This window comes from Nothobranchius furzeri, chromosome 12, assembly GCF_043380555.1.
Source record: "Nothobranchius furzeri strain GRZ-AD chromosome 12, NfurGRZ-RIMD1, whole genome shotgun sequence".
NCBI lineage: Eukaryota > Metazoa > Chordata > Actinopteri > Cyprinodontiformes > Nothobranchiidae > Nothobranchius > Nothobranchius furzeri.
Genome location: NC_091752.1, coordinates 23,919,488 through 23,945,393, shown reverse-complemented (window position 1 = coordinate 23,945,393; position 25,906 = coordinate 23,919,488). Strand labels below are relative to the sequence as shown.

Here is a 25,906-nt window from a genome sequence, read left to right as displayed (position 1 = left end):
CCAGCCCTGTTTCATGAGTTTATTTTTTTATTCCACTGAAGCATGGTTGAAAAGCAGTGGCTGAATTTCATTGGTTGAATTTCATAAAATGTATTTATTATTACTTTTGTCAGATTCAAGTTATTTCTGACCATTTTGGGTTTTTCTTTCATTGACCGAAGGTACAAACATTTTTGTCCAGGTCTATAGTACACTCCTGAGCGTGCAAATATAACATGTATTCACATATAAATGTATCTTCCTACTATTCCAGTGTGCATTAGAACAGATCATTTGAAATAATAACACTTCTTCATCACAGCGGCTTTTATTAAGATAAGTGTGATAAACTCGATAAAGATATGTGGGAAAAAATATTTACAGAGAATTTTTTCTAAAAGCACTTAACAAAATAAAACAACTTTTGAAAAAGTGATGCGCCCAAACAAAAAAAATTACTTTGGTGCAGCCCTCTCCATGATGGACACCATTCGACCTAGCAGCCCTATTACTGCGCTGCTGTTTTCTTCCATCTTCTTTAGACTAGAAACAAAAACTGATGTCAGCCGTTCTTCTCGCCGACGCTCCTCCTCTAGCCGTTTCTCTGACCTCTGCAGATATTTGATCAGCTCTGAGTTAGCGCCGCGCTTCCGTTTACCTATGTCAAAATGACAAAAACACATCAATCAACATAAAATAAATTCTGTAAAGGTAACTGTAATAATCAGCAGGTCATGGTGTGAAATATTCCGTACCCAGTCCGCTAGAGAACTGAGCATCTGGTACTGAAGAGCTGCAGGCCACTGGTCTAACCGCTTCATCGTCCTCTTTCCACGTCGGGTCTGTGAATGGATAAAAAAAATGCATAATTTTAAATTGCACAACACAGTTGGTTCTCGTTTTATTGTCTCAAATCTAAAATTTGGTAAAAGGCAATTCTGACTAATTCTTCTGACTCCCTGAGCATTTTTTGTTTGCTCTAGTTAACCCTCCCACTGTTCTAACGGGTGTGACCCTGCGAGGAAAGTGGACCATTGAGCAGGGTTGATGGTTCATCCCTTGAGGTCCACGTGGCAGGGGTGAGGTGGTGCTCACTCCTCACCCCTGCCACGTGGACCCAAGGGATAAACCATCAACCCTGCTCAATGGTCCACTTTCCTCGCAGGGTCACACCCGTTAGAACAGTGGGAGGGTTAAACAACTACAACACCTAGACTCTACACCACACTAACAGCAGGATTTTTAAACCACAGTTAGTGACTGGTGAAACTTTAATTTTCTTTGTGAAAAATTATTAAAATGCATCCTTTACACATAACTTTAATCTGATTGATTTTTCAAATAAAGTTCATACAGGAGAGTAAAAGAGTACAGATGTTTATATTCACCACTACTGTACAAGAGGAACTGTTTGCTACTAAAATCATTTTACTCATACTTCAAACAACCAGAAACCATTTGTAATTCTTAACTGTATCAGAATGGTCGTCTGGAGGAAATTATTGTTGCTAAAGTACGTAAGAATTTTGTTTACATGTTAGATTAAAGTGATACAGAATAGTAACTTAAATAAAGCCTAATATAATTAGCACAAATTAAAATGTAACAAGAATACTAGAGCACTATTAAGCATTCATAAACTAATTAATAAAGTATTAACAACTGCTTAAATTGATGTTAATATGGTCCTAAACTTGAGGACGCTTGATAGTTAATATCGGGAACATTAATAATGGGATCCTTTGTTTATTAATGCTTAATAATATTGCACAGTATATCAAATTTTTGTTTACTTTTTCTTAATGTACTTATCAAATATGTTACTTTATAGGGTCAATTTCTTTGTTACTTTGATAGATTTTACACAAACGTTTCACGTGGCACATTTGTTTGCTTTTGTTAGCTCGCTAGAACGCTTTAGCATGTGTAGTTTGAAATATTTACATGAACAACATAAAACATGGAGACAGTAAATTCCTCTTCACACAACAATAATGGGATATCAGCCTCACAAACCAGATTCTGAGGCGTTCCTTTCCTCCTCCTCTTCTGGCTCGTCCACCATGGCCAGGAGGATGTTCGCTGCTGTGTTGGAATTCAGGGCCTCAACACTTTGGTCCTCTGGTTCATCCCCCATGACAGAGTTTAATATCTCAAAGTAAGTGTTTTGTTGGGGACTCCAGTGCCCAATTCGGCCCAACTCCCGCTTATGGTCTCTGAACTCCTTTTGTAGGTTTTTTAACTTGTTTGTGAGCTGGTCAACACTTTTGTGATATCCTGCAACAGACATCTCCCTCTGTAGATACTCGAACATTAGCTTTGTTTGAGTTGCCCCCTCAAATTTCTTCTGAACGTCTGATGATGACCACAAAGCTAAAAAACACTGGGTCTCCTCGTCGGTCCAGTCCTCCCTTTTTATACCTGCCAAGAAACAAACAACAGAGCAATGAGTGGAAACTACAACAGAGAACTGTTAGCATTTGTCCTCCTGGGGGGATCGGCATCAGTTTTTCTTGGGGCGACTAAGTTCAAATATAAGTCACAAAATACGTACCGTCATCCATCAAGTTATCCAAAATAGCAGTGACTGTGTCCATGCCTTTCTCCCTCTCGTTGCTTGCAGGTCTGTGCCCGTAAATTGCATCCATTTGATCAAACCACTTCCACTTTCTGTGGGCTTCACCCTTATTGCGGAGGTCCTTAATAGAGCGGTAATCGCTCTTCATCTTTTTTAACTTTTCACGGCATTGTTTACCTGTGCGCTGGAATCCATGACATGCCATCAGCTCAGAAATCTCTCTAAAAATTCTTTCGTTACGAGTGGCTCCATCTAGCTGCCTTTGGATCCTCTCATTGGACATCAAGCACAAAAAAGTTTGTACCTCATCGTTGGACCACGGGACTTTCAGGTTAGCCATTGTCGGTTAAAATCATAGACTGTACATATGTTAAAATGTGTAGTCGCTTTTTAAAAATGGCGGGTCAGAGTTTGGTAATGATGCAAACAGCGACTCCACCCCTTAGCCAATCAGTAACCGAGAGTCTTCCGAACTTGCATTTTTGGCACAGCTCGGTACGTTTGGTATCAAATCTGTAACAAATCGGTCCAGAAACCAAAACTGGTTGCAAAAACGTGCGATAACGTGATACCTGTTAGCGATAAAGGCTCAAAACTGCGCCGAGCTGACTCGAGCCGAACTGAGTAGGTACTAGTGGAAAAGGCCGTAATGGCGGCGGTGTGTGTTCTTTTTCCTCTTCTTCCCGTCTCTTCTTCTCTTGGCATTATTAGTGGTTATCAAACAACTGAACGGGGCATTACTGCCACCTACTGGTTAGGAGCAAAGCCTTAAATAGAGAAGGTCTGATTGGGAGTATGAACGAGGATTCCAACATCTACGAGAGAAACTGAATAAGCCAGTACACCGGAGAAACTACAATAAAAGTCGTCAACCGTTTTATTCCCCTCAACATATCAGTGTCTCATTTGAGTGCGCCTTTTTTATATTTCTGATAATAAACCGTAACTTGTTCTGTCTTTTCCAGTTTTAATATTCTAAACTGTTCAATCTAGCGTCCAAATCTGAGTTGCCCGCGTTTCTGCCACCTTTCCTTGAACTTGTAGTTTCTAATCTGCTGAAATGAACCATCAATTTCCCATTTTAGAGCTACCTTAAACCAAACCTGTTTTACTACTAAATCCTGGTAGTAACAAAAAATACTACTAAATAAATTACTGAGTGAATTTATATTTGTCATTATCTGGTTTAGATCTTATCAGATATTTTTGCATCACTTCACCGTTTTACACTTGGGTCTTAGCTCGCCCCCTGCTGACACTCAGCAGTACTACACTATGAACACACGAGGAGAGGTACCAAAATAGGTTTTATTTTACAGGACATTGTCAAAACCTAGAAAATCTTTTTGCATATAAACCTTTTAAAACAAGAAGACGATGTTTACATTTCACAGAATGTAAAAAACATTGACAAACAAATATATAATTAACTGAATCCAAAAAAACCTTCTGTTGCATCTTTATTGGAAGCAGTCACCAAAAGCTTTGCAGAGTTCAGCCTTAAACCGACACGGAGAGGTCACGTAAACAGCACGATGTCTTCAAACACTAGTACCGCACATTGCCAGCTAGAATCCAAAAACGAGCCTTTAAGTTGACTTTCATTCGGATATTCTGGAACAACCCTTTATTATTTAAGGCGTGCATATTGAAAAGTGGAGCGCAAAGCTGAAAAGGTAAAAAAAAAAAAAAAAAACATTTTTATACAAATTACTAAAACCGAGCACCAACTTGTACCATTCTTTAAACCCAAGCAACCATCATCTCTAGAAGAACAGCAGTCCCAGTGAAGAGCTGGAAAACGGGCTTACATGAAACCAAAATTATGATTTCTAATTATTTAGAAATGCTTGTTGCCAATAGTAAACCCATTACACCACCACGATTACTGAAAATAGCAAATGCCGGAACAGTCTCCAATTCTCAAGTAGCAGAGTGGAAAAGATCGTTAATACTCCACCTGAAAAACCTTATGTCCTTATCAAAATCATGACCAGGATGGCTTATTTTAATCAGTCGAGAAAAAGCCAAGCATTGCTCATCTCTGCATTTGACACCTTAAGTGATTTTTGAGCAGCTGTCTTTAAAATAAAACATTTCCTGAGACTACATCTGAAACAGGCTGTGAATGAAGAGAAAAAGCACGGTTAATCATCTGAATAAAGCAAATCGACTTGCACATGCATAGCTCCGCCAATCAAACCAGCCGAAAATAAAGAAACATGCAGACCAAAGTGTGATTTTAGCTTTCAAGTGGAGAGCAAATATCACAAAAATGGAAGAAATTTGCTATTTTGAAGACAAGAGATCTGATGCTATTTCCTTTTTTGCCTCCCTCACTCCACAGTAATGCCACCGAAGGTCAGCAGATAAACAACTTAATACCGAAAACACCAAACAACAACCTAAAGAACATTCTTACGTCTTTCATTCACCGCCCCAATGTTTTTACATCTTACACGGAAACCCATTTAAAACTCGTGTTTAACTTTTTGTCCAAAAATGAAGATGAGCTTTGAAATCCTGCTGGAACATTTTTCAACCTGTCAAAATCCACCATGAGCAGCATTTTAGGTGTCATCAAACGGATCCAACAGACCTTCTAAAGGAAAAAGGTGGCACAGAGATGATTTATATCACTTTTACATCAATGTCGTCCGTCCAGGTTTTAATTAGTGTCTCCTGTTTGATTTTAGTGCAACAAAAGTTAATTCTCATAAATCATTCCCCTGAAATAAAAACAATCAAAGCAAGAGTTAAACACAGCACTAATAAAGCACATGAAAAGGGGGCGACGACTTTATGTCACCTTCCCAGGCAAAAAAAAAAAAAAGCAGCTTTGATTTTTAACTATGGCATCATTCTTACCACTTTCCACTCATCTTTCACACATTTTCTCTTCCTTTGAGCCATTTAGTGTAAGACTTTAATGCATCATTCTCTCCTACCCCCTCCACCATCTTCAGTGATGAGACCAGCTTTGATCCAGTCGTTCCGTTTTGTGTGGAGTTAGAGCTCAGCGCTCATTTTCTTTTGAACGAGTCTGATTCCGTGTTAGGCAAGTCAGGAGAAGGAAGAGGCTTAGAGGGAATGTTGTTTCCCTCCACGAACATGTTAGGAATGTCCTGGCCGAAGTAGATCTTGCTGTTCGCCGCTATGGCCTGGTACTTCATCAGCTCCAGGTACTCCGGCGTTAGCTTCAGCTGCAAAGATTCAGGAGAGGTTAATGCTTTAGCTAGCCTAACTGGTATGTGCACACATAGCCGGGTATCAGAATGAAGATATTTTTCTACGATTTGGCCCGTCATTGACACAAAAGTCCAAATAACCGAGGTTTTAGATTTCGCAACGTCACTTTCCACAAAAAAATGCTCTGACATCACATGTGACCTCTGCTTACACTCGCTTGCTTTTACAAGCTCAATGACTGCACTATGTGGAAGACCACAGGTGAAGGGCGATGGTTATTGCCATTTACTTAGTTATTCAATGCCCAAGGTATAATGATGGCTGTGCGATAAATCGAATATTTATCGTTACGGAAAATTCTAACTAACCGATATTTTCCCAATGTCAATAAATTTGGTCATAAAAAATGAAAAGATGTGTGCAGGTTGGCGGCGTTTATGTCTCTTTAAGCTGCATCACCTCGAGTCACATGACTATGTGACCGACAGCTCCATTTAGTGGACCACTTTTGGTTTTGCGCTTAAATGTAGTTATCGTCCATTTATCGTTATCGTGGTAAACTCTTCAATATACCGCAGTATAAATTTTAAGCCATACCGCCTAGCCCGAGAAATGTTTTTTTTCGGGAATTTTGCAGACGATTTGGGGAACTCCTGCCACCTACAGGCTTTGCATGCCTATGAAGGTGCTTCAAACTGGATTTTGATGGAAACGAGGTGGTGAGGACCCAAGTTGGGTGGGCGGGGTGGGGTTATTCGTCCGTCCGTCCGTCCGTCCATCCATCCATCCATTTTCAACCGCTTATTCAGAGTCGGGTCGCAGGGGCAGCAGCCTAAGCCAAGACGCCCAGACTTGCATAGTCCTCCAGCGTGTCCTGGGTCTCCTCCCAGTTAGACATGCCTGGAAAACCTCACCAGGGAGGCATCCAGGAGGCATCCTGACCAGATGCCTGAGCCACCTCAACTGGCTCCTCTCGACGAGGAGCAGAGGGTACTCGGTTTTACAAAAAGCCGCCTACATGTGTACATGCCCAAAACGACTCCAAGAGGGTAGAAGATGATAGTTTCAGGATCTGAATCAACTGAGCGGAATATTTCTCATCAAAGTGTTTCTGGAATAAGTCACAGGTAGGAGGTGATGTGGCGGAAATAACCGTCATCTAAAGCTCACCAGCTGGCCTTGTTAATTAATTTGGTTTTGCATGAATTTTAAATATTATTCTGTTTATATCAAAAGGACTGAGCTGACTCATTCAGCAGATCTGTTGACTTGTAGGAAGCTAGAGCTCATTTTATATGTATTTATTTCTATTATGGTTAAAAAATAAAGAATAACATGCATTTCTGTAATATTTCAGCATGATTGGGTCAGACTGTGTTATTTCTGTGTTTTTTTACCTGGTTTGCCTCAGCGGACTTAGCAGCAGTGTAGTACTCTGCATCTGCCTTCGCCTTCTCTCTGGCCAGAAAAGCAGCATCTAAAACAAAGAAACAGTAAGGAGACATGTGATGAATCACACAGAGAGACGGGTGGTATTCAAAAATCAAACCAGCAACACCAACCCTCGATTTCAGAGATCTTCTTCTCCGTCTCTTTCTCCATCACCTTCTGTTTGAAATGGATCTCTGCAACTTGAGCGACCTTCTGAGCCTCTGTGGGACAGAAAATGATTCTGATCACAGCAGAAGGCGGCTGAAGTTAAATTGGTTGTTTAAGGGCTTTACCAATGATGGCTTTCTTTCTTTCAGTCTCAGCCTCTTTTTCTACAACCTTCTGAGTCTGAGCTGTTATCAGGAGACGAGTCTTCTCCGCTTCCCTGAGCGTACACACCAGCACGGATAAAAGAACACATTTGACCGTACTTACAGGCTAAAACTGAATCAACACTGAGTAAAAGTTTATAAACTCACATGAGTTCAAAGTTCCTCCGGATAGACTCGGGGATCTTTGGCTTGGTGACACGGACGGCCTTCAGGAAACACGACAAAAGAAAAAGATTCCTTGACCAGTTGCTAACAAAACATTTCTTTTTGTAAATCAACTATCAGCATCTATTGAGGATCTAAGATTATCCTTTCTAACTTTAATCCCATGCTACCAACTTGATTATAGGAAAAACTAAAGTTTGAATCTTTATTCATTTGTGAAGCTCTCAACCTACATTCAGTTCTGACAGAAACTATGGACTACATGTGGCTCTCTGTGTAACTGACTTAGGAGAAACGAGCTGTTTCCAGAGGAAATGTGTAAAACTTCAGCTGTGATTAAATAAAAATCACACGCGTGACATTTTAATTGAAAAAAAAAACTGGACTTCTTCGGTTATTTTGTAGACATTTCACCTCTCAACCAAGGGCTTCTTCAGCTGGTTTATTAGTCTCCCTTGGGAGAAACTTGACAGAGGGGTTTACACCGCACCACCATACTTTATTCATCCACACCATTACTAAAATAAAACAATACACAGATTAATACTACACTGAGGATTTACACATCAAGTTCTACCAGACATGTTCCTCTTATGCTTTTTGTTCGCAGATGGCTTTAACTGGTTATGGGTAAGCTATCCGGCTGCTTGGCACTAGCCAGAGCTGTAGAAAGAGATGGCTAGTGCTAAGAGAGCAGGGACTGGTAGAGAGGGGACTGAAATTATTCTGTGCAACCTGTAAAATTTGCTGTGTGTGACGTGTTTGGGTATTGTTTTTCAGACTCTTCACAATGCCTCAAAATGCTAACTAGCTAACCCACTATCAAAATAAAAGCAGTGTTGCCTTAAATAGCTGTTTTGATGAAGAATGAACTTTTTCTTCAATAGACAGCAGGAAAAGCTGGTATTTTACCAGTTTTGATCAAATGTTCAACAAATATTATACAAAAAATACGTATTAAGGAACAAACTAGACTTTTATTATTACGTCAGGTCACTTTTTTAACCATAGAAACAAGCGCAACTGAGCAAGTGGGCTGAGCCAAGAACATACTCGTCAAGTACACAAAGACGCAATAGCGTACTTGAGTAATGAGAAACAGCCCATTTTCCCTGTGGGCTAGAGCTTGTCTAGTAATACCGCCCATTAGTTCTCATAAGTTGTGCCTTATTCATGCCCATCGATGTTTCTTCTTCTGCGGGCAGCTGATTTATTTTCTAACAAAGTTCACCACTGCTGATGGTGTCTGGCCAATAGACACCAGCGGTAGCTGCGCCTGCTAGCTTCAGAAAGTCACTGGTTGCATATTAATATCGATATAATGTTAGAGTCATCTTATTTGAAATCATGACGATGTTTTAAAAATATCGATATATTGCCCAGTCCTGATGTGGATACATGCTTTCAAAAAGTTAGACTTCAGTCAGACTGAGGCAAAAATTTGGCTTTCAGGCACTGCATATGAGTGTGTTCACATGCTACTCCCAAACCAAGTTTTAGTGCTAAAGAAATATCTTGAAAGAGGGGCGAACCAGAAAAGTCCGTCTGCTTTCAAATAAAACTTTAGAATAGTGTCCCAGATGACTGCAGTTGTGTGTTTAAATACCTGTATCGTTAATCCGGGAGCCATTGCGTTCAGATCTTTCTGCAAAGCAGTCTTTAGGTTCTCATCAATAATATCTGAAATGACACAAATTAGCTAAATCCTTCAATTTACTTGATGACAAGCATCTCATTTCAGGAGATGTAGGAATAAGTCTAAAATAAAACCAATTCCTCACCAAACAGCTCGATGTAGACCTCTTGCAGAGTGTGCACGCTGCAGAACTGGTTCAGTTCATGGTGGATTTTGTTGAAAATGAGTGTTTTGTCATAATCTGCAGTGTAGTTTCTCACAATGTCCACCACTGCAAGCAAAGCAGCAGTTGTAGTAACACTGCAAGGCTTGTTAGGTGGAGAAAATAATAAACAGAATATTTAAAATGGGTGCACCTGCTGAGGGGACCAGCATATTCACAACTTCTATCCTGTCGAAATAAATCATCACACCACCGCTGAGAAGAAAGACAAAGGAACAGATGTTTAACCGGTTTCAAACAGGGGAATGGTTCCCAACAGCCAGCTCGGTAAACCTGGTCGTACCTCGTTCCACAAGGCACATTCTTGATCTCATCAGTCTGGAGTGTCGTCTGAAACACGTCAAAAACGATCAAACAATCATAAATAAATAAAATGTTATTGCATTTTTAATGCATGCTAGCAGTTTATAGGGGTGCAAGGGATCATCTTTGATCCACACGGATCTCTCTCTACGGTTCAACACGCACGATCCGTGGATCGATCGTGTGAAGGGCCGAGGTCACAAGGAAAGCACAGCGGTCGGTGGTCATGGAGGATGATGCAAACAGCAAAAATAAACACACACTCCTGTCTGACGGCACAGCACCGCGCACACCTAACTCAGATCACTGTGAATGGAGGGAGGTGGTGCCTGGGACAAGTACTACATTAAAGTGGTTGGGGGCAAATCTGTAAAAGAGGAGGAAAGAAAAATAAACAACTCTTCAGAAAAGCAAGGACATAAGTGAAAACAGGACACGCAGGAAGCGAGCTGGGCTTCGGCAAGCCATTTTATCATTTAATCAGCAATCAGACCTCTAATTCTTATTTTAATAGCACGTTACCAATTTAGCAGAAAAATGTTGCATGACACGTATAACCAAAAATGACAGAAGAATGCTGTTTGTCTTTTCTTTGACAATGGAAAAATGGTCCGACTGAAAACAGTGATCTGATCTGAACCGAGTTTTAGGGTTGGGCATCGAGCACTGAGCATCGATTGGAACTGGGACCAACTGTTAGTTTTTCCCACAATCTGGCAAAGTTTTTTATTTCGATTCCTAGTGTGCCGACAGAAGAGGAATCCGCGGCCGATCTCCGTGAAAAATAAACGTGATCTGCAAATTGTGATCAACGCTTTTCAGAGCTGATCACACCAGCTGTCTGTGTGCAGCACCGAGTCCCCCTCCCTTCCCCCGACGCGCAGCGGCCAAGTATAAACAAACGTGTCTGCTGAACTTTTACTCCGTAATGTAAACTTTAACTTCTGCAGTGTAGAGGAAACTTGTTAAAATACATCAAACGGTGGATTTAATAGAAGCTTTAAAAAAAAACTGGACGGTGTGAGGTGAGTTTGTCTCACTGCAGAAATAAAAACACACACGGAGCGTCAGCAGTCAGACGCAGCTGCTCACCAACACTTGTGTGTGTGTCTGTGTGTGTGTGTGTGTCAGAAGGCTGAACAACAACCTGTAGAATAATTAAAGTCATAATGCTAGAGCAGCTTCTCTGTGGTGGACCACACCAGCTTCTGCCACAATAAATAATAATAATAATAATAATAATAATAATAATAATAAATCACACACAAAGTTGTGAACATTTTAATTTCCTTTCTGAACTATTTCAGCTGAGAGTTTTAATGTTTAAAATCTGTTAGATTGTTACCTACAGCAGCTACATTTAAGTTTCACTTCCTGTTCTGACTGAATGCTGCTGCAGCATGGAGGTGTAGTTCTCACCCCGGCTTTCCACCGGAGCCGTCAGCAGCACGTTACTGCAGCAGCACGTCATAGCTGCTGATAGGAACCGCTGTGGTCAACAGAACCTTTTCCACCGTAGCCGTCAGCAGCGCAAGTCGGCCGCGTCTCAGGAGCAGCATGTCGCGGCCTTTACGCGCCGGTTCTATTTTCTACGCGCGACGCCTCTGAAACGGGTCAAGTTCGACATTTTTGGGGAAGGAAAGACAGGAAATCGGACGCGGAAATGGAGAGAAGCTACCGAGATTTTCAGAATAAAGAACGTACTGCCTTCCGGTTGCTTTACTTTTAAAAAAGTTACTAACTGTGCGGCCCCATGAGAAGTTATCACCTTGCTAGCGGTCTCCTTTGTTTTTCAGGTCCGTATTGGCGATTATAAAACGGACAGAACATAAAAACACAAACATTTTGGAGCCATGTTGTAGTTTTCTCCTGCTTGTTGTTGTGTTTACTGACGAAGTCACTCGTGTGACTTCGTGCTCGGTCGGTGACAGCTGCTCCCCTGCTGCTTCGCGTCTCGTGGGAAGGGCCAAGCAGCAGCTTACGCGACGTGCTGCTGCAATAACGTGCTGCTGACGGCTCCTGTGGAAACCCGGGGTCAGTCATCCTGGACATGATCATCCTGAGAGTTTTAGCTGAAAACAGCCGGACGTTTCTGGATATGTTGGAGACATTTAGCCTCTCATCCCAGAGGCCAAATCTTACTCTTACTTTGGTTGTGGTCAGAAACAAACACACTGATTGTGCTGCAAGTCTTTTTCTTTTTTTCTCCAAAACATGTTTTAGTCTAAATGAAAGTGATGTTGTTGTTCATAGCGTTACAATTCACGTTGAAGTTAAGATTATTTCATCAAGTAGGACCTGTGGTTAGCTGGCTCATGTAAAGCATGTCATGTCTTGAAAGAATCGGAATCGGGAATCGAAACGAGGAATTGGAATCGGAATCGTTCAAAATCAAACGATGCCCAACTCTAGTGAGTTGTTTTTATACGTTGCACCACTAATGATAGTGGATCCATATATTTCTATAATAACACCCTCTTATGTTAAATCTCTGAAATGTATCTGCTAAATAAAGTTTTATCGAACAGTTATTTTTATTTAACTTTTGTTCTAATTTTCATTCTATAACAGACAAAAATAGTGCCTCGTCTGAGTAAAACAGAACTACTTCAGTTGTAGCTCCCCAGCCTGTTTGTGGAATGTTGCTAATCCGTGTGCGACAGAAATGAAAGGAAAATCTGAAGTCTGAATTTACCTGCACAGCTCTGTAGGTGGTAATGAAAGGCAGCATAATGTGATATCCTGGACCGTTTGGAGATGTCAGCAATGCGCCACCTCTGAAACAAATACAAAAAAGGCTTATCTAAGGTCTAAGGGTGCTATGGTGTTGCAATTTTATCCTAAATAAATGTATAAATGTATATATATATATATATATATATATATATATATATATATATATATATATATATATATAACAGAAGGCATGAACTTAAAATGTAAAATAAATGTAGAATAGCGTATTCTACAGTAGACTGTGACTTAACATTGACATTATGTGATGTAGCCAAAGAACAAGCATGTATTTTACATTGGTGCCTATGGGTCTGAGGCGCTCTGCTTAAATATGTATTTCCATCACAAATACCTTCAAACAGAACGGAACTAAGCTCTGACGTTAGGGCAGGTGCTAATCGGACTCTTGATACCCAGACTGGATGTCGAAGGGGACATTTTTTACCCTTTTTATAAAGCCACATAAAATCTGTGACAACATGAAAAACCTCGAAAGGGTACCGGGCTAAAGACAGAAATAGCAAAGCAGTGGAAGTTTTTATTTTTTGGAGAGCAGATTGTCATGATGTGGAATAGATCAAAGGGTTCACGTATATATTAGTTCCACACATTTAGCCGGTGAGTATGGTCCTATGTCTGAACTGACACTAGCAACGCTCTCAGACCCCAGTGAGTCATGGAGGATGGCTGCTTATACTGAGGCCGGATCCTCTGGAGGTTTCTTCCTGTTAAAAGGGAGTTTTCCTCTCCACTGTCGCTAAATGCTTGCTTAGTATGAGGATTGCTGTAAAGTCACTGACACCTGTAAGTAACTTGATGCAATTTGCTGGGTTCCTTATATAGGAAACTTTTTTCTGATTGGCTTAATGAACTGACCTGTATTGGAATATTTTATTATGTGAAAAGCCTTGAAACAACTCTTGTCGTGATTTGGTGCTATATAAATAAACTTGAATTGAATTGATGTGGAGTTATCCAGGAGACGGTCTCATCCAAACAGCATTCAGATATGGACAAAAACTGCTTTTTTGCCAGAGGTGGATAGTAAGCAAAAAATAGTGACACAAATAACCTAACAGTAAAAATAAGACCTTAAAGAAAATGTTACTTGAGCACTGTGAGTCATGATTAACTATTTGAGCGTAAACGTTTGAATATGATGTCTGTCAGGCTGTTTTTATCGATGTCCATGTACTTGCAAATACATGGTTTGTCTAGCATTAACACCCAGCAGCACTCAACTGTAGAATACACTATTAGATGATCACAAACAATATCAAATCAATCAATCAACACAGCATAAATCATAAAAACAAACATCTGTACACATGATGAATTTTTGAACATATTTGAACAAAGTTGTTCAAATATGAAAAAAAGAAGAGACCATGAGAACATGTAATGTCTTATTTCGTGGAAGAATGATGTGAACGACGAGGGATTCTAGTGGGCCATTCCCATCTGTACCGGGTCGGCCCAGGCCGGGTAGCCCCAGCCGGCCCCAGCCTGGCCCGGTTGATTCCACATATCCTTGCCTTAAGCCCATGTGGGCTGATTCTACCCACCAAGCAGAGGCTTGCTCTAATGGAAGGTGTGAATTTGCTGTCAGCAGTGGGTGTGTTGGCCCTGGTCGGCCTGAAGCAGACCCCCTCGAGAAGAGGGCTGAGAATGAGCCTTGGTTGGCCCAGAAAAATACCAGGCCACCCAGATATGTAAACAACCTACGCTACCCGGCCCGGGCCGACCCGGTACGGATGGGAATGGCCCATAAATTTGCCTTTGAGATACCTGTAGTAAACAGCAAGGTGTCCTTCCTCGATCTTGTGAATAGAGGAGTGCAACATGATGGCCATCACTCCTGCTATTGTTGCAAACACTGCCCCCACGTGCGGCATCGTCATCCTCATTTGACCTCACCTGCAGGCAAAGAGTGAAGCAAACACTGAAATGTTGTCACAACATTCTCTACTGGGAGAGGCACGATGGCTCTGGTCAGATAAATATGCTGTTAACTGTGAGCAACAAAAACATAAAAACCAATGTTTATTTTTAAGTAATAACCTACTGCTGCTGCAGTCTGTTTCCATGCTGAACATAATGAAGTCTTAAAAAGTTTTATATATTTTAATAATAATAGTCAAACAAAAATCAATGCACTGAACGTTATCTGGTATAAAACAGCATTCCACTTTACTTTTTTCAAAGTAACACTTAAGTTTAAATGAAATATGCCACTAATCATGTTCACCACCACGTTTAGTCCACTGTATTATTTATTTCTGCTCTCCTCTCAATTTAATATATCCTGATTTGCTCAAACAGGTGCTTTCAAGTCGGAGAAGCACCTCACTGACTGAAACACGAGTAAACAGTAGTCTGGGCTAACGCTAACATGATTTGCTTCAAGATATTTAAAGGAAAATATTTTCAATAATTTTGTCAAGTAACATTGCATCATGTGCGCAGAATAGATTAATTTCAATCGGCAGAATCACCAATTAAATTCAAAAGCCGGACACTTATTCCTTTGGTATGCGAATTTGGCAGGCTTAGCTAACTAGCCAGCTAGCTGTGTGTATCGGGTGGACTCGGAAGTCAGTCAATCCGTTAGCATCTTGTAGCTTAAAGTTAACAGTAGCTTGCGTGGCTGCTAGAACAAAGCAAATAAATCTCGACATGTTTAGTGTTCTCAAATACACTCGTAGCCATTTGAGCGTTAAAATAAACTGCTGAATGTTGACATAAATTTACCACAGTATCGAGCCGTCTCCACTTCTGATCTTATCATTCAGTGACCCATGCCCCGCCCACGGCCCGACTCCTCCCCCTCCCTCAGGTTTCAAGACTGCCGTAAGTGGGAGCGTGTCAAACTTAGGGAAAGCCGTTGTAACATAAAATAACCTGACTAGTCCAAAAATATTTATCTTAGTCAAAATGAAAAAAAATTCTAATACAAAATATGTGAAAATGTCTACTACAAAATTCCCCGGTGTAAAAATAACAAAACTAAACAAAAAACACTGTTTTGACATTTATTAAGAAAGAAAGAAAACAATCTTTTATACAGCACCTCTCAAGACAGTAATCATGTGGCGTTCACAAAAACTAAAACTAAAAAAAATTATTTTTGAAAAAGATAAAAAAAAAGACAAAACCATGTTTCACATGAAAATAAATATTGACTAAAAATGCCATGAAAGAGAGAGAGAATATGAATAGAATTGAGGGAAAGATCAATATTTTTTCTCTTCCTGGTCAAACTGGACATTTGAAATAATCAAAATGTCTTTGTTTTTTTATTATTCAATCAGCATTTCAGTTAATGCAAATTGCCCAACTGAGTTTGTTTTAATCTTCACCTGCAGCTGTCTCTTCACCAAAGTCTTTTATACATTTTCTCAGAATTTGTTTTTTACCCACTTAAAATTTTAAATATGAGCAGCCAATTTCATCTGTTTTGCTTTTGAATTAAATGAGATAAAAAATAAATATGTTCAACTGTGTTGCACTAAAATATATATTATGAGAGTCAAAGCACTGTAAATGTTCCATACAGTTGTACAAATTTATTCACATGCACAATTTATCATTAGCACAGTTCAACTTAAATCAATACTACAAAAAATAAATATTATTATTACTATTGCCAGATAAACCTTTGAACATTTTGCAAATGTGTTTAATTTAAACCATGCATAGCTGAGTTTGTGATGCTGTTTCATCCAGAACTGCCTTACAGCAATGCAACCTTATAAATGACACAATCTGGAAACAAACGCTTTCAGATTTTAAACAGGCACTTGTTAAAGTATCAGCTGTATAAAAACTCTCCGCTACTGGGAGTCTACTTTCACTGCTCCAAACTGAATCCAGCTCCAATCCTGATCCTGGAGAGACAGAAAACGTCTCTGTTACAGCAGTAGTAAACATACCATTCTGAAACCTAGATAAGCAATTAACTCTTTCAAATAAAAATTAACCATAATTCCTTATATTTCAGATTAAAAGTGCATTTATTAGTAATTCTTAGATCTGCATTTAAACTAGTAATTAGCACACCGATTTGTAACTGAATACAGTACCATAACACTGTGCTCCATCTCCTGGGTGGCATCCTGAAGCAGCGACGTAAGTTGAGCCATATAACGCTGATTGTCATCAAGCAACTGAGAAACAGTTTCACTAAAAACAGAAAGAAAAAAAAGAACAGAACTCTTTGATGGGACCATTTACTCCACACTACCATTTTACTGTACTACTTTTATACTTGAGACAGTGACGCAAGTCTTGAACAGATCTTACCTGTCAGTGGATTGTTGTGTAAATGACGGAGATAAAGAATCCCTTTGAGCCTAAGAACAAAGCAACACACTGTGTTAGCTCCCGAATAACCTGATTACAATTAATACTGCTTAGCTTATAGCTTTAAAGAGGGCATTTTAAAAAATGTGCTGTTGTATGAGCCCTGAGAGTGGGATCTCTATAGGGAGTGTACTTCTGGACCATGGGTCCTGTCCTTCTGCAATAAATAAATACATAAATGAGAGTCTATGAGCTGATAAAAGTTACTATGTGCCATGATGTCCATGAATTTTAAAGAAACAATTTGATGCCAAGAAAGCACTTATTTTGACAGGTGAAAGGTTGTTTCAGGTTTTGTGTGAAAAGACATAGCAGACAACTAATGCTTGTCTCACCAAATTGACGTCATAGAAACCAGACACAAAGAAGAGGAGAAGAAAATGGCGTTGAGTTTAGCAAGCTTAGAATCTCTATCCAGGACGACAGAAACAGCATTAAATGTGGAGAACTATAAATCTGGCCATGTGGAAAGCATCAGCTATGATGGGGGAGAAGAGATCCTGTGGTGATCATAAATGCAACGTCTGATTTGTCGTCATTTTAAATACGAATTTCCAAAAGCTAAGAAATCTCTAATCATGTGAGAAATTTGAATCACACATCAAGAATTTTTATTTAAATTGAAGTACAACAAATGTGCAGTTCAGAGCGTGTGTAAAAGCGGGCCAGAAAATACCTTTTATAGCCCTGTTCACTTCCATTAATGTTTTCTTTGCTCTGGGGACCCATGAGCTGAACGGGGGTTCAGGATTTTTGACATCTCTTCTCTGATTGGCTATTAGCAACACAACTCTACCACTGACTCCATTTGTTCTGTAACATTGATGTTTTATCTCCACAAATAACACAAGCCTGAAGAAGTTCTGCCGTGTTGTAGAGTTGCTAATGCTAACAGTTAGCTTCTACAAGCAGAAATACGCTCTGCTCTCTCATGGCTGCAAAAATCAACATCAGCCTTCCAGGTTGTGAGCTAAGGTGTCCAAGAATGCAAATTTACAGTGTGACATAGGTCTGTGTGGCTTTTTCCAACCAGGGCATGCTCCACTTATTTTATTTTGGTGGCTAATGTGGGCGATCAGGGTTAAAGACCATTTTCATGTTCAGCACAAATGTGGACCGATGGAATTTAAAAAGGAACATAAATTTCTCTGAGGACCTCAACTTTAAAAACTCTATTATATACTGTATTTCTTTTGGGTAACACTAAGGGCCCCTTTATTAATGTTACTTGGTGCATTATTAAGAATTAATAAAGTATTTAATGAAGTATTAACAACTGCTTCACCATATTACGTAATGCATTACTAAGCAGACAGAAAGCTGTCAGTGTTGCCCTCTCTACAGGTAAAAACCAAAAACTCTGCACGACATTTGAATTGAAATCTGCAAATGCTATTGGCTAAGATGTACCCTTTGATGTTAGCTGGTTCCATATGATGTTACAATGTTGTGTGTGCGTGTGTGTGTGTGTGTGTGTGTGTGTGTGTGTGTGTGTGTGTGTGTGTGTGTGTGTGTGTGTGAATTTATTAACGGTTTGCCCTCTCGGTCTGCCAGGCAACACCTCCTTGTGGTGTATTTTTCAAACAGGAAATAGGAGCGGAGTTAAGACTGGTTTGTTCTTTAAGTTAAAATGTTGTATCTAGTGCCGTTAGGAATGGGCAGCACCAGAATGTGGCGTGGGGTTGCTAAAGCAACGGCAAGATTCGGCTAGGCAGCGTCTTAACAACCCCAACTCTTGAACGGTACGTGCCCCTCCCCTTCTCATCAGTTCGCACAACCCCTTTCACTCACTAAGCAACAGTAACTCAACTGCAGGGAGAAAATCCTGCCGTTAGTGTGCACTTACACAAGCAATCTTTAGAAGGAACCAGAACTCCTTCTGTCTCTTCAGCTGCATCTGCATCACTTCAGCATTTGAAGCTTTTATTTTCACGATCGCCCCTTCCACTTCGGGGAACAAGTCCACGATGCGCCGCTTACATATCAGGATTTTACTGCAGACATAAAAGAACACAGTCTTGTGGCGCAGAATTTCACATGCCCGAGAGTATCCGAGCTCAGGGTGGAGATAAGTTACCTCAGATGTGTGTAGAGGTCTTTTAGCACTCTGTCCTGGTTCTGAACCATCTGGACTATAGTCCCCACCATATCTGAGCTGTCGCTGTAGCCATGTGGAGGGTCAGGGCCTGCAGAAAATACACTTTCAGAATGATCCATGTAGAATATTCAGTCACTACAACAAGCAGCACAAGTGCTGGAAAATTTTGAAAAGACCAAAAAGCAAAGCTCCTGTAAAATAACGTTTTATACACACTTTTGCATTTTGCCTTCAGTTGCTTGTAGAGTTCAATAGCTTTGTTTTCACTGGGCGGGAAAAAGCAGAATTAATATGTGCTTCCTGTGGTTGTTTTTAACAAATAAGACATCTCTCTTAATCCAGCTCTTTTCAATAATACTTTCTTAAACGTATCTGAAATAAAAACTGGGTTTGGAATTCATCTGAAGGGCCATTTAGGAGATAATAAAGTAATTTTCAACTATTTAACAAAACCTGCAAAACGCAAACCAAGGCAATAAATGAAAGTAACAGACAGCTGTTCCATCACGTCCCCTTGTCTCCTGGCAAAAGGGCTTCTCTGCAGCTCCACAATCTCAGAATGAAGCGCCACAATCTCATCATCGAGACGACTCACATCTGCAACCTAAAACAACAACAACCATGTAATACAACCATTTAAAAACAAACAAACATTAGTTTAAAGATATGTTTCCTACCTCCATAAACTCATCCACCTTCTTTTCGTTTTCTTGCCATGTCTTCAGCATCTTTTCAGAAGCTTCACATGAAACAGCAACAAGAGGTTTATTTAGAGTTTCAAATACCTTAAGAAATTCCTAGAGGTAGAGTAAAATGCACGCACAGATGCCAGTGTCAGTCTGCTTGGTGTACTGCTCCAGATCATGCTGGATGCTGGTTTTGAAGATGGCCAGTTTGGCTCGGAGCTGCTGCGACTGGGAGAGCAGCACGCTCTTATATCGGGTCAGGTTGCTGTTGTAACGTAGCAGGCTGAGTCTACGCAGACATAAGCACAGGTTACAGATGTTTCCACATGCTAGTGTACTTCTTTTCATGTGATTTTATTGCACTTACATGGCAGCCCTCTGGCCCTGGTACAGGCGCAGGTAGTCCTCCTTCAAACCACGTATGTAGCTGACTGCTTCCCCCCAGACCTTCCTGAGAGCAGACAGAGGCAGCTGTGTCTTTGTTTCCCTGACTGAGAAAAACAAAAGATCAATTATGTTATATTTATTTGGATACTACAACCAAGTAACTTACAATAAATTAATATAATTCATCAGTTAAGCCAAACTTCTTAAAATCGGACGACATCCTGTCATCCACATCTTTTAAGGCCAAAAAAAAAGGTACAAGTCAGCTGGAGAGGAAAGTAGCTTCACACGGCCGGGTTTGGACTCTTATTTCCTGATATTTAGACATCTCGGATTGGATAGCAGCAACTTGACTCGGTATTTGCTTTGTAACGTTGATGTTTAATCTTCACAAATAACACAAGTCTGAAGGAGTTCTAATGTGTGGAGGAGTTGCTAATGCTAACGGTTAGCTTCTACTAGTCGGGACCTTCTGTGCTGTTTCCTGGATGCTAAACAAACAGCCTTTCCCATAACGAGTCAAGATGGGTGAGTCCATGAATGTTAAGTGACAGTGTGACAGAGATCTGTCAGGTTTTTTAAATCCTAGAGTTTCACTGCCTTTTTTCTATCAGAAGCTAATGCAGCAGATAGGTGTAGGAGACTATTTTCATGTTCAGTCTGCATGAAAAACTCATAGTGACTGATTATAATCAGAAATAATAATTAAAAATGTTTTTGGTGATTCACACCTTTAACATCTCAAGCTATTGCTTTCAAACTGGTTTCAGTGGTTACAGAAACTGCAATAAACCACGTTGGTGGTTCAGGTGGGAACACTAGTGGGAGGTATCTTCCTGCTTTACTGTGCCGGCAGCTCACATAAAGGCAAGCAATTAGCTTTTGCAGTTGGTCGTTGACCATAAAAAAACTAGCAAGAAGAATGAGAAGTTAGAGAGCCTGAAAGTCAAAGAAAAAAATTTCTTTGGAGGCCAAGCAAAGTGCTAAAACTAAAGTGACCATCGACACGGCCTACACTAGTTGGTTTCGGTTTAAAACCATCTAAAAAAAGTAGCAAAGCCCTATTTTTTTCTCTGTTTCCAAACTGCTAATAATCATGTATTTATAAAAACAAGCAAAATACAACATCGTTATCTGGAAAGGCTGCAGCAGGGATGTTTACAACTGTTGTAATTCTGCTTTCAACCAGTAGGGGAGAAGCGGGAATCGTATGAAGTGTTAATTTAATTAGAAACTCAGTTTAGCGTTAAAAGTCTCACCTATAAAGTTAACACTGTCTGGAAGACGCCTGGCAGTCAGTGGTCCAGAGTACTTGGTAAGGCTCTTATCAAACAGGAAGACTATGAAGCTGTCCCATCCACACTAACATAACAAGATACATAAACAGAATTATCACTGCAGTTACTTAAATGTGTTTATAACAAAGGTTCATGAAACAATTAAAACTAAAATTTCATTTATTACGCTGATAAGTATTTGAACAAGTGAATAATTATAATGCTCTTATATTAGTTACTTCTAATTTAAGAGCAAATACATCAAATCAGATGGTTTAGGTCATGTTTTTGTCTGTTTTGTTTTCTACATACTAAACCATCTGGCAGACACTGAGCTGGTGGCCAGCGTGGATCCAGTGACATTCCCGACTCCTGCAGAAGCTCCTGACTCGGTGGTGGGATGTGTGCCTGGGTTTGAGTCTCCAGACGAATCTGCAGGGAATGCAAACTCTCCTCTGTTCCCAAAATCATGGAGTGCAGCTGGGCAGAAGTCATGTCCAAGACATGCATAACCTAGAAAATCACATGCAAAATGAGAGGTTGGCCTTGCATGCGGGTCTCTTATCTTAGTGCTAAAACATTCCCAACAATTTGGTTTAAATGACACAAACAGGACTTGTATAACTGACCTTCATATTGAGAATACTGTGCATAGCGGTGAAGCAGTGTGGCTTGTTAGTTTCTGGATCAAGACCTCCACCACGTAAAGCAGGATCCCATAGCAGCAACATCTGAAGAAGACACTCAACAAGTTCCAGCAGAGGTCTATAAAACACACACACACACACACACACACACACACACACACACACACACACACACACACACACACACACACACACACACACACACACACATCAGCACAAACAGGTGGCACACTAGTGTGAAGCTTTTCTGGTGACTTGTTGGCTTTACTTGCTGAGATTGTTAGGATACGGCAGTTGCGTTGAGAATCGAACTTCACCATTCATGTCTTCTATTGCCATGATGTCTTTAGGACCCTTGTTTTTTACTTTACTTATCCTGCAAAGTAGTATTTCAGTCATGTGGAGAAAAAAAATTACTAATTTAAAGATTACAAATGCTTTTATGACCAAATGGATGTTCATCAGCTCTGCCAGCTGTGCAAAGAGTGTGCACAGCCTGCATCAAAGCTAAAGGTGGTTATGTTAAAGCTCTCATTCACTCGTTATTTCAATAAAGCCCCTTCCACATGAAAGCCAGCTCCACTCCATGCTGAGGCGGGCTGGGGCTGACTGCCCCAGCCCGCCTCAGCCTGGCCAGGTTAAATATACACACCCTTCCACACATCCTTAGGAATGCGGATATGACCGAGCATATAGGCAGTCTCCAAAATTGGAGCAAAGATATCAGTGATGTCATGAGCGCATCACTGAGCACATGGGCGGGGCAAAAGACACGCTGAGAAGTCCGCTGTGTCTCCCTTAAACAAAACAAAGACAGACATGAGCAGTGTTGCTTTTGGAGACTGACTTTGATATTGTATTCTGCTCTGCTGTATCTGTTCTGGCGCAGCTCAAGTCCAGCAGCGCTGTGTGTGTGTGTGTGTGTGTGTGTGTGTGTGTGTGTGTGTGTGTGTGTGTGTGTGTGTGTGTGTGTGTGTGTGTGTGTGTGTGTGTGTGTGTGTGTGTGTGTGTGTGTGTGTGCGTGCTCCTCAGAGAGAAACTTTAGACGGCTCCCCCTAATGGTAGGCATGAATTTGAGCTGGCCAATCAGTCAGCAGTGGGCGCCTTGGACGACTTCAGTCCGAAGCAGACCGCCTTGGGAAGAGGGCTGAAAAAATGACCGGTTGAGCAAGGAATAAATCCAGGCTATGCAGGTGTGAACACTTCCTAGCCCATCTAGGTGGAGAAGAGCCGTTGCTAGTGTGGAAGCCCTATACGTCTGCTGTGGTCTCTAGTATAAGTGAATGCCTTGGTAGCCGTTCTCAGTAGAGAAAAAGCTCTGGCGCTCCTGTTTCAGGAAGTAGAAGTTAGCCGGGGGAGTGGGGGGGCAGAAAACGGCAGGATTTGAATTGTTACTCATTAATATTCATGATATTGAGACATCTTGCTTCTGATTGGCTAACAGCAATGCAACTCTTCCACTGCCTCAGGTTGCTCAGTGAACTTGGTCTTTAAAGAAGTTTAAGTACAGCTTATTTTTTTAACATCTTTTTAAATCCAATACTTAATTTCATGTATTATGTGTCAGGTTTTTTGTCCTTGGCAGACATTCACACTGCAAATGAAAACTTAATCATTAGCTCACCATTGCACTGGCTGCATGTGGTGCAGAAATGGCCGAAAGCCACAAATGCATTCAAAAATCACCGTCCCAAAGCTCCAGTAGTCCATAGTTGCAGTGTAGGGTTTACTCTCAAACAGCTCCGGAGCCTGCCACACACACAAAAAAGGTTTTCAATAAGAAATCATGACACTTGATAAACTGTAAAATAAAAAATAGTAATCCACATTTACTTACCAAATACTGAAGAGTTCCAACAAAAGACGAACAAAGGCTGCCCTGATCCAGATCCTTTGCATATCCTAAGTCGATGATTTTATGAACAAGCTGGAGAGATAATATTTTTAACCAATGACCAGAAAAACTGAAAATAAAGACGTGCAGATTACATAAGTAACAAGTATTCCTGCATGGATTTGAATTCACCTTCCCATCAACTTCTTGCAGGACAATGTTCTCAGGCTTTAGGTCTCTGTGGATTATTTTATTTTCATGGAGATACTGGACACCAGAACCTTTTAAAAAAATAAAAATAAAATAAAACATCAATCGTGCCTAAAGTTTTGATTTTAAAAGCTTTAATCAGGCTAAAAGCTGGTGAGAAGATTACCAATGTCGCTGAGCAGGGCGAGGACTTCACTCTCCTTCAGTCCACAACAATTCTCAGGTTTATTCAGCATCTAAATAAATAATATGTGTTATAGTAACATAACAGGCAATTAAGGTTTTTAAAACATTACTCATTAGGTACCTTGCGTAAGTCTCCTCTTGTGCAGTACTCCATGGCCAGCAGTGGTAGGTCGTTTAAAGCAATGGAGGCTAAGTCTTCTGGAACTTCTCTGGCTTGAACAACGTTCACATTGTTCAGCCTGTAAGAACAAACAAAAACAGTGGAATAAGTGCATCACTGACCTGAGAAGTACTAAATATTTAGTGATTCAAAAGGGTAACTCTCACTTCTTCATGATATGAATTTCTCTGCTCCATCTATCTTTATTCTTTTGGCTCAGCTCCAGACGGCAAAGTTTCAGAGCAATCTTCTCACTCGTGTGCTGCTCCAGAGAAACAGATAAGAGGTCAAACAAGGCAGGATGCAGGCGGGTTTGGGGTTGATGCAGAACGTACAAGATGCTGGTAAAGGTAGACATTCCCGAAACCTCCCATTCCAAGTTTTTCCTTCATCTCCCAGCTGCCACACAGCTCGTTCTGTTTTGGTGCAGGCCTCTCCATCGTGTCTACGAAAAACAAATCTTTATTATGTCCAAAAAGATTGAGACTTTAAAATGTTTTTCCTTTAATGTTAGTTTGCTTTTGCCTGAAAGGATCTATAACCTGATCTGTCAGGTAGTTCTGATGTAAAATATTCAATAATCTGTTTTCTTTAGTTTAGTTTAAATAGCAACGCTAATACAACTTCATTTGCCATTCATTGGTGTTGGAACACTTTAATCACACACACACACACACACACACACACACACACACACACACACACACACACACACACACACACACACACACACACTGGCCTTTTTCTGACTAATGCTAACTAAACTAGCTTCTTTAGTCACTTTCTGTAAGACTAACAATACCAAAGTCCCATTTAACTTAAAAGAAAAGAAGACATACAGAAAAACACGTCGACTCCCAGTCAAACTGCCTACAACATAACAAGTTTGGTCTCCAGGGACCATGAACTCACCTGTCCTGGAGAGTCAACAGGATGACATCGTACTAGTCATACCATATAGATGCTACACACAGTAAACAAACCATGCTGTTAGCGGGTGGTCCGGGTATAAAGACATAACTAAAGTAAACCTGTAGTCGATGATCGTGGCTTTACATCACTTTATTTTGTTCTAGTTGAAGGTAAAAATCTGTAGTGTCTGAAAGACAAAGTGGAAGTACACAGAAAAGGGCGCATGCGCATCACAAAGGCTACGCTTCGAGTGTCACGCTAAAGTTGTTTATTTATTAATTTAATCATTTATTTAAACCGTTTTCTCGCTGACTTAATCATAAACCAACGAAATAAACGTTTTAAAAGTTGAAATTGAAAAATAAAAGTGAGTTTGCCTCCACGTGATTCATAATTACCATAAAAGCTGGGAAAATCCCTGGACGCTTCTACACACTTCACCCATTTGGTCACTAGAGGGCGGGAAACACTCAATTTAGATCACCACACGTTGGCGAAGGTGAAGCCACTTCAGGCAGTTTTTTTTCTAAACCTTTATTTAATTTAAGTATACAAACACAAAAATAAATAAATAA

At 40.4% G+C, this 25,906-nt stretch overlaps 3 protein-coding genes across 3 annotated transcripts; all 3 read right to left on the bottom strand.

Moving 5' to 3' along the window:
* Positions 1 to 287: 287 nt before the first annotated feature.
* Positions 288 to 3,106, bottom strand: LOC107375594 (zinc finger and SCAN domain-containing protein 20). Its single transcript, XM_015944182.3, has 4 exons — positions 2,534 to 3,106; positions 1,996 to 2,400; positions 735 to 821; positions 288 to 637 (listed from the first exon to the last, which is right to left on the bottom strand). The coding sequence occupies exons 1-4, from the start codon at positions 2,895 to 2,897 to the stop codon at positions 435 to 437; spliced, it is 1,059 nt and encodes a 352-aa protein (XP_015799668.1). The 5' UTR covers positions 2,898 to 3,106; the 3' UTR covers positions 288 to 434.
* Positions 3,107 to 5,365: 2,259 nt separating this feature from the next.
* Positions 5,366 to 15,400, bottom strand: erlin1 (ER lipid raft associated 1). The gene is made up of 12 exons (XM_054749996.2): positions 15,324 to 15,400; positions 14,361 to 14,489; positions 12,532 to 12,613; positions 9,817 to 9,863; positions 9,667 to 9,728; positions 9,456 to 9,581; positions 9,281 to 9,354; positions 7,657 to 7,715; positions 7,471 to 7,562; positions 7,309 to 7,398; positions 7,144 to 7,223; positions 5,366 to 5,760 (listed from the first exon to the last, which is right to left on the bottom strand). The coding sequence occupies exons 2-12, from the start codon at positions 14,477 to 14,479 to the stop codon at positions 5,581 to 5,583; spliced, it is 1,011 nt and encodes a 336-aa protein (XP_054605971.1). The 5' UTR covers positions 14,480 to 14,489; positions 15,324 to 15,400; the 3' UTR covers positions 5,366 to 5,580.
* A 190-nt stretch (positions 15,401 to 15,590) lies between these two features.
* Positions 15,591 to 25,558, bottom strand: LOC107375593 (inhibitor of nuclear factor kappa-B kinase subunit alpha). The gene is made up of 22 exons (XM_054749995.2): positions 25,332 to 25,558; positions 24,755 to 24,864; positions 24,587 to 24,681; positions 24,381 to 24,498; positions 24,240 to 24,309; positions 24,056 to 24,144; positions 23,867 to 23,956; positions 23,654 to 23,778; positions 22,298 to 22,405; positions 22,012 to 22,147; positions 21,695 to 21,895; positions 21,365 to 21,467; positions 20,086 to 20,209; positions 19,856 to 20,007; positions 19,710 to 19,771; positions 19,527 to 19,636; positions 19,249 to 19,298; positions 19,012 to 19,120; positions 18,781 to 18,928; positions 16,875 to 16,924; positions 16,655 to 16,754; positions 15,591 to 16,459 (listed from the first exon to the last, which is right to left on the bottom strand). The coding sequence occupies exons 2-22, from the start codon at positions 24,857 to 24,859 to the stop codon at positions 16,406 to 16,408; spliced, it is 2,199 nt and encodes a 732-aa protein (XP_054605970.1). The 5' UTR covers positions 24,860 to 24,864; positions 25,332 to 25,558; the 3' UTR covers positions 15,591 to 16,405.
* Positions 25,559 to 25,906: the final 348 nt, after the last annotated feature.